General features: G+C 39.8%; 1 protein-coding gene across 3 annotated transcripts; it reads left to right on the top strand.

The window, feature by feature from the left end:
• The first annotated feature begins 1,010 nt into the window (after window positions 1–1,010).
• Window positions 1,011–7,919, top strand: mtfr1l (mitochondrial fission regulator 1-like). Of its 3 annotated transcripts, XM_084381336.1 has the most exons (8): window positions 1,011–1,115; window positions 2,020–2,182; window positions 2,351–2,458; window positions 2,576–2,685; window positions 3,123–3,334; window positions 4,461–4,842; window positions 5,827–5,988; window positions 6,135–7,919. In XM_084381336.1, the coding sequence occupies exons 2-7, from the start codon at window positions 2,147–2,149 to the stop codon at window positions 5,942–5,944; spliced, it is 966 nt and encodes a 321-aa protein (XP_084237462.1). In that variant the 5' UTR covers window positions 1,011–1,115; window positions 2,020–2,146; the 3' UTR covers window positions 5,945–5,988; window positions 6,135–7,919. The 3 variants fall into 3 exon arrangements, with proteins under 3 accessions (XP_084237462.1, XP_084237463.1, XP_084237461.1); XM_084381337.1 differs by having other exon boundaries at window positions 2,372–2,458; window positions 5,827–7,919; XM_084381335.1 differs by having other exon boundaries at window positions 5,827–7,919.
• Window positions 7,920–8,196: the final 277 nt, after the last annotated feature.

Genomic DNA, 8,196 nt, shown 5'->3' with positions numbered 1-8,196 from the left:
GCGCCGCCGCGACGACTGTCAAGATAGTTCCTCCCCGCCCGGCAGATACAGCGAAAGCGGAAGTAGGTGGGAGGGAAGCATCTTGTGTTTTCAGACATCTTATCTCAGTTTCTTTCTTTCTTTCTTTCTTTCTTTCTTTCTTTCTATTTATTATGTGGTTTACTTCAGATGTTTATTGTAATTTATTTTATCCTATATTATTTATTTCTCATTGAATGTGTATTGTTCACTAACAGTGTTGTCTTTTTCACAGCCTTGATGTTTGCAAATAAACATTTTTGCAAATAAAAACACCCTTTACTGCCCTAGAGGTAGTAAATTGTATTAATGAACCAGCTGTAATAAATGTTTCCTTCAATTTTGGAATCATGTCTTTATTTTTCAAATACTTTTTTTCCAATACCCATAAAAAATATTAACTCGGAGCCCAAACAGAATGTGAGGGAAAGAAAACCGCAAAAGATACACCATTTATTATTGCCAAAAACAGTAAAAATAGAAATTATTGTAGGATTTTCAAATACAGCTTGTGCTATTCATGTGTGACCAACATTTCTGTAAGGAAAAATAACCAAATCTAAGCTGAATATACTCATACTTCATCAAAATCACTCTATTTGATATGTTTCATATACAATTTTGCCAAACAAAACGTTTGCATTAACCAGATCCGGAAATTTTATATTTTTGCAATACTGGTAACAGTAGAAAAATGTTGTAGGTCTATATTTTGATTCCATTTTATTTTTCAACTCTTGTTTTTCAACTAAATTATCAAAGAAAGTCAACTTGCATTCATATTTTATTATTTATTTATTTATTATTATTATTATTATTATTATTATTATTATTATTATATTTTTTCCAAAGTAGAGTTACAGTTTACTCCACAGTTGTTTTCCATGTATCATGCGTTAGCCTGTATTCAGCACTGTTCGCCTCCACCTGCAGGGGGCGCTCCTGTATAAATTCTAATATGACAGATGACGCTCATGGAGCTCCAGCCAATCAGAACACAGGAAAAAGACGAACGGGTTTCCGGCGTAATGAACGACAACACAACTGTAGTCTGAAAGACGTAGAGGAGAAGCTGCGTCTTGCTAGCACTTTAACGGGTAAGCTTTCCCAGATACACCCCTAATCCACTGCAAGTTGCGCTTTTTTCAGCCTTAATTACATTCAATGAAGATAAACGAAACACACACTGAAAATTAGCGGTGTTGAAGAACAGTTGAGGGTCAATCAGGGGCATCGTTGTTGGTGTTGCTAGGCTAGCTGACGGTTGGCTACCGGCTAATGAGCTGAGCAAAGCTGTTCACAGCTGTTCACAACCACTGCACTAAAGCCATCTTTCTGGCGTTCATCATGTTGTTTTTCATCAACCACAAAGTTAGTTAATGCAGCCTGTGGCGGTACCGTACAGTTAGCTGTTTTAAATGTACGACATAGTTAGCTAGGTGAGCTATCTTAGCACGGATGATTTTACCCTGTTTGTGCCAATCACCGTGAGATGATAAAGTTGCACCAACATTAGCTAGCTCGACAGGTTTTAATATTCATTAATTCATCATTTAATTCTCCGGTCGTATAACTTATAAAGTCAACAATGCTGAGTGCTGATAATTGATTTCAGTAAGGACCTTGTTTAGAGACATATTTGTATTGTCACGTTAGCTTAACCATTTTCTCCCAACAGTACTCAGTTCTTTCATGTGGTGATTTCATTGACATCAAATAATAAATGTAGGTTATATTGTAATTGCCAGCATTGCCGAAAGCTCTCATGCTACATGAGTAACCACCTATTAATTCAAAGCAATGTAAACATCTGTTTAAAATCAGACTAAATGGCTAAAACCAAGCACATTTTTACATTCAGAAGGTACCTCCACCACATGTGTTTTGCTTGAAATAAAGTTACATGCCTCAAAATATGATTATTTGATCTAGTCATTTCTTGATTATTTGTTTTATGTCAGTGAAATGATAGTGTTTTCCTCCTGCCTGTTTCTCTCACAGATGCTCAAACTACTCACTACTTTATACCCCAGGAGTTGGCAGTCGTACCGACATGGCATCTGTTTTCTGAACTGTCCCATCTTAAGCCGCTGCTAGCACCAAGAATTGGTGTGCAACTTCCCAGTGAATGAGATATCCCGTCATCAGAATGGAAACAGACACAGTAAGTTTTGCTTCCTGGCTGATGATGTCTTAACACTGTTTAACTTGACACTTGCCGCAAACTCTTTCTCACACACGATTGTGCAGGAATGCAAATTGCAGTGTAAGTGCCGATATTAAAGTATTACGCATTGTGTAGAGACTGTTTTTGTTAAACATTTGCTTACAGGAAGTTATTCCTATCTGGCAGAATAAGCCTCATGGATCCACCCGCAGTGTTGTGAGAAGAATAGGTTCCACTCTTCCACTCAAGCCTCCACAAAGGGCATGTTTCCAGGTAAATATCAGATCCCAAAAGTCCAGCACAGTACATTTTATCTGCTAATTATATTCCCTTATTATTATAATAGAAAAGATTGTGTATACTTTATTAATTATTGTCCTTGTGCATTAGGAACTACCAGGCTTGTCCCCTCTTCGGCCTATGGATGGACCTATGGTTCCTACATTGGCAGACATAGCTTGGATTGTCGCAGATGAAGAGGAGACGTATGCCAGAGTGCGGTAAGTGTCGAGTCAAGCCCGAAGAGACAACCACTAAAGTTATGGACTGGTGCCAATTCACTTCTCCATTATCTCAGACTCTCTGATATCCCAACTTGTGGGATGCACATGTGCGGCCTAAAGAAATGCAGTGCAAGGTTTTAATGTCCTGTTTTTGTTGATACTGCGTCTGAGAGATGCTGATTCAGTTCTATGCAGATTTTTGCAGCTGTCGGTGGTGAAAACTGCACATTATAAGCTTAACAAAGATAGGATTTATTGCAGTGCTATTAGATTGTGCTGTACCTGTAACAAACTGCTGGTAAAGTAGAGCAGAGGGAAGGAGAGGCATCAGATGACATGTAACATTACTTCAAAAGCTGAACTCAACCCTTTGAGTTTGATAATAATAAATGTTGCTGTTTAGTAATACTAATGATGTACTCTTTTGTTCACAGGAGTGACACCCGTCCTCTGAAACATGAATGGCGGCCAACGCCTCTCCTGGTGCTCCACAGGAACTCATCTGTGCCCAACTTCCGCCGCGAGGGCAAAAGGATGGAGGGGCTCAGGAAGCCCGGGGTGACGGCGCTGAACCGCACCACTGCCCTGCAGGACGAGCTCAGCAGACTCCGCGCACAGATCGCCAAGATCGTGGCAACTGACTCTGGTAAGTAACAAAAGCAAGAATTGCAGTGTAAACATTGCCTGGTGACACATTTAACATGACCCTCTCCTCACTGATACGTCACACTATGACTCATAAAGATGCTTCAAGCAGTGTAGATTTAAAGTTGTTTTATTGAGCCCATGTTTCACTACTGTGTTACTGTCCTCATGTGACTGTGATCCTTTTGTTGCCAAGTCAGCTGACCTGATTCTCGTAAAGCTCTTTGGTACTAAGATGTCTTGGCATCAGTTTCTAGGTCAGCGGCAAAACATAATCTCTACAGTTCAGTGGCAATTGGGTGTCACTAGTTGAACATTTCAGCAGGGATGTCATGAGTAAGTATTCTCATGTAGTGCACTCCTACTGAAGTAACAAGCAGAAAACAACTTGAATGGTCAGAGAACTGGATGTCCAGCTGTGGACCGAGGTCCGGACTTTGAGAAGACACATGTCCACAATGTGATCCTGGAAGCATTTGAGCGTTCAAGGGACACATTAACGCTTGTATCATGAAGAAATCACATATTGCTGAGGGGGGAAAAAAATAACTGTGGGTGATTAGCTTGTAGACCCTCACATAGCACTCCTTTTAAAGTGACTATGAGGAACTTTCAGTTTTTGTTGATTCTAGCGCCCCTTTGGACAAAAGCCGTCCGATCTGTTGCAAAGATCTTTGTTGGCGCATGCCGGCATGTTTTGTTTTGGAAGCGAGTGACAGAGAGACACAGGATGGGTTGCGATGAGGTAATGTATTTATATGTGATTTTATATGTGATATATTTGATCGGACCCGAGCACAGGCATTAATAATAACTATTAAAGAAAATGGCAGTCTTTCGTTGATGGTCACGTTTGCTGTTACAGTCATTTATAATCATCAGAGGAATCATGAGACTGTTTTATAAACACTTAAAGGTTCCCAGTAGTCACTTAAAGGTACAATTGTGCCTGGAAGGATAGTTACTGAAAACAACAGCATAGTACTGATATGCAAGCTTCAGATTCAGATGATAGATTCAAATTGAAATTGCATTGCGACTCTGCTTGCTTTTGATAGTTTCAGTTGCCCTGTCCATTTCTCACAACACCAACTCAAACTCCAACCTGCTACTGTTCTTTCTTTCAGGCTCCAACCCCCTGACCCCTGACCTGCTCTCTCCTGACGACACAAGTATGAGCTTCTCCATGGCGCCTTTCGAGACGGTGCCCTACCAGCCAGCTGCGACGGCTTCCGCTTCTTTTGTCATCAGCGATGTCACAGAGGAGGAAGAAGAGGAGGAGGAGGAAGAGGATGATGAGAAGGACGTGGTGTCTGTGGTGTCAGAGCTCGTCCCCGACCCTCTGCCGCCTGTTTCCATGACAGCGTCGGCGACCTTTGACCTGGACAGACCCAGCATGGATTTCCGGGAGGCAGAGGAGGACACAGTGTCGCTGTCAAAGTCCACCAGCTTTGCTGATGTCATGGACATCCTGAAGGACATGAACCGCATGAAGATGAGTAAAGACAGGTGAGAGTTGTCAATGAGTTAAACACCACACAGCTCATTGTTTGTTATGTATTAGACTTACAGAAAGAGTTATACTTACTAATTAAGTGTTAATTATAGGTGCTAGTGGGTCGATCATTTAACCTATGGACAGAGCCAAGCTAGCCGTTTCCCGTTGTTTTCAGTCTTTGAGCTAAACTAAGCTAATCTGCTGCATACTGTTATGTAAGGCTGTGCAATACGACCAAAATCTCAGATCCCAGAGTAGGTAATTTTGTATCAATATAATGATACATGTCACAACACATTTTCTGTAAAATTCAGTGAATTAATAGTTAAAGTGACCACCATGCTGTGACTGACTGGTGCTCAGATTTTTGATAAAGTTCTTGAAACTGCTTGAAGTTGTAACTGCATTGCTTTCATGAAAAATCACTACCCAACTGAATAATTACATTTTTAGATAAAGAAATAAGAATGCAAATAAAAACAACCAACAGACCGGCACAGCCTCGCGCTGCCCTTCATTTCTGTAACCACTAGTGATTTAGTGTTTAAAGGCTTGTAGACTGTTTCCACTGCTGTACAGGAACTTTCTCCAGACTGTTTTGATTTTAGATGTGTTTTTTTTGTTTGTGTTATAGCACATTGTCCATCCAAACAGTTCTAACAGAGTTGTAGGAGTTAAATTGATCAATGAACTAGAGTTAAATCACTAGTGATTTAGTGTTTTAGCGGCCTGCCCAACAAATGCCAAATATCTATTTATGATACAGAATACTTTATTTTATAATAAATAATGCAGGTTTACATTGCAAAATGGATTGTATTATCTCCTAAGGTGCTGGAAAAGCTTGAAAATGCTTTAAAAGTTCTTAAAACCTTTCTACATGTTTTAAATGACAGTTTCTTCCCTCTCATACACACTTTGATTATTATAGTACTGTCGACACTGAACGGCTGTTACATGATTTGTTTTGTACTGTTGGGTGGGTGTCATTGCAGGTACAACAGAGGCTGTACGTCTCTCAGAGAGGAGGACTCTGCCACTCTGATATCAGAAGCTCTGAGGAAAAAGTTTGTCCTGAAGGAAGAAGATACTGCCTCTCTGAACCGGAAGTAGCCCGATCACATGTTTATCGTCAATATCCGATCCTGCTGCTCCATGTAAGTCAGGACAAGGATAGCAGATAGTCGATTTTTTTTTTTTTTACTTTTTGTATAAAGAACCTTTGAGGGCGTGTGGCAGGTTATCGTTGGTGATAGTTGCAGGGTGTTATAGTTGTTGTTTTTTTCTTTCTCATTATTTTTAGGCCTTTGCCTGTGGAATATGTACCCATGGATCCACAACCTTGCTCTTCAGACCCGAGGCAATAGCTGTCTGCCAGAGTTAGAACAAAAAAACACTTTGTCCCAGACATTCAAAACCAAATGGGAACTTCACAGTGCTGGTGCAGTGTGAGGGGGAACAGCCAAGTCTGGGTAACAATAATCAGTTTCGGCACTGCATCACATATTTCATCCACTTTATTTCTCTCTGGAAAAAAAGGCTTGTAGACTGTTTCCACTGCTGTACAGGAACTTTCTCCAGACTGTTTTGATTTTAGATGTGTTTTTTTTTGTTTGTGTTATAGCACATTGTCCATCCAAACAGTTCTAACAGAGTTGTAGGAGTTAAATTGAAGAATGTCCCTTTAAAACGCCTTTTATCCATCCTGCTATAATCCTTTTTTTCCTTTTGGATTTTACACAGAAGAGATGCAAACATTTATCTTTTTCAATTATGTAAAGAAGTCTTCTAACATACTTGAAAATATTTTAATGTACAAATGAAACAGATGCAGAGATGTACTGTAGCTTATCACAGGGTGTGTGTGTGTGTGTGTGTGTGTGTGTGTGTGTGTGGAGGGGGGATAACTTCCGATCTTTGCTGTTTTAATATTTGCATTACAGTACAGTGAGGTTGCAAATGCGCACACAGCATCATATACTATACATTGCTTGCTCCACTTCTCAATACCTGTCCTCTTGTTTGTGATTAACATGTAGATTTATAGTCACTGAACCACAGGGCACTGGTTTTGACACCGAAACTGAAAGGAGTGAGTATATGCTGATGATATAGTTTGAAGTTTGAGCTGTTTAAATGGAATGAGCACTAACTGATGAATGAAATATGCACCCATTGTTTGTTTTTTCATGTAAAACTAACGGATACAAGCGTGTACAGGTCTGTTTAGACAGGAATGCATGTAGATTGTCCCCATTTTATTTTTGGGTGATCATATCCTTTTAAAGGGGAGATTTCAGTTTGGATAAAGACAACTAAGCTATGTGTAACAGTGCTTTTACATCCTTCTGTATGAGAGTGTGAGTCATGATAACAATATTCTTGTTGATGCCTTACCACAGATATTTTGCCTGCTCCAATGCCTGATTTTTTCCCCTCAATATTAGTTCAAGTGCCATGGGTTTCTTTTAATCAGCCCACCCCTGCCTGCCTGCCTGCCCTCTCCTGAATGTGCCCTCATATCCTCATCTCTACCATGTTTTCACCTCACCAATATACAGTGAAAAACGATGTTTAGTTGTGTGTGGTGTTGCTGAATGTTTGTTCAAATGTTTTTCACTTTGACCTCCACGTGTCACTCCTGCTCTGTTTTTCATGTCGTATTTACGCTACACGACTGGGAATCCTTAGCGTGTTTTTTGCGGTGTGAAAAGTTACCTGTTTGGATTGAACAAGAACGTGCCCACCTGTGTGTCGCTGTATGCAGTTGAGTTAAAGAGTGTTTTGTATTGCTAGAAATGGCCATTACCTTGTCTTTGCTGATCTTCTCAGTTTCCTCATTGAACAAAGAGATGAAGAACAAACACAGTAACTGACAAAACTACTATATGTGAATTTAGGTATATTAACTGTGTGTCTGTGCTTGAGATACTCTGCCAACTGAATTTAGTTAAAGATTTTCAGTTTGTTTTAAATTTGTTGTTTCTCACCCTTGTACCTCTGTGTAGGATTGAGCCCATCACCACCATTGTTTGGGGTTTTTTTTGTCATGTAAGGTCTTGTAAATAAAGATTGGCTGATGTTTTGAGACTGACTATGTTTGGTCTGTGGGAACAATTTGCTTTTGGCGTCCCCATGCAGTTCCAATGATCACCACACAGGGTCACCGCAGATAAACAAAATCAAGCATGTTTAATTCAGTTTTGCTGCGTCTTAATTCCAACATACCCCTCAAAAACTCTCAGATTACTATAAACATACAGGTTTTATTTCAACAATTTAAACAAAACACGTGTATGCTGTAAGTAGCTATACTGTTAGAGGAAGAAGGATGTAGGCTTACTTTTACCTTCAGTGTAATATCA

Source organism: Pagrus pagrus, assembly GCF_965226575.1.
Source record: "Pagrus pagrus genome assembly, chromosome: 18".
Lineage (NCBI taxonomy): Eukaryota > Metazoa > Chordata > Actinopteri > Spariformes > Sparidae > Pagrus > Pagrus pagrus.
This window is presented reverse-complemented; position numbering and strand designations above follow the sequence as displayed.

Excerpts from the sequence above, each read along its gene's own strand:
- mtfr1l (XM_084381336.1), top strand. The coding sequence starts at position 2,147 with ATGAGATATCCCGTCATCAGAATGGAAACAGACACA. Across the intron at positions 2,459-2,575 it reads CACAAAGGGCATGTTTCCAG|GAACTACCAGGCTTGTCCCC; the intron begins GTAAATATCAGA and ends CTTGTGCATTAG. Across the intron at positions 2,686-3,122 it reads GAGACGTATGCCAGAGTGCG|GAGTGACACCCGTCCTCTGA; the intron begins GTAAGTGTCGAG and ends TTTTGTTCACAG.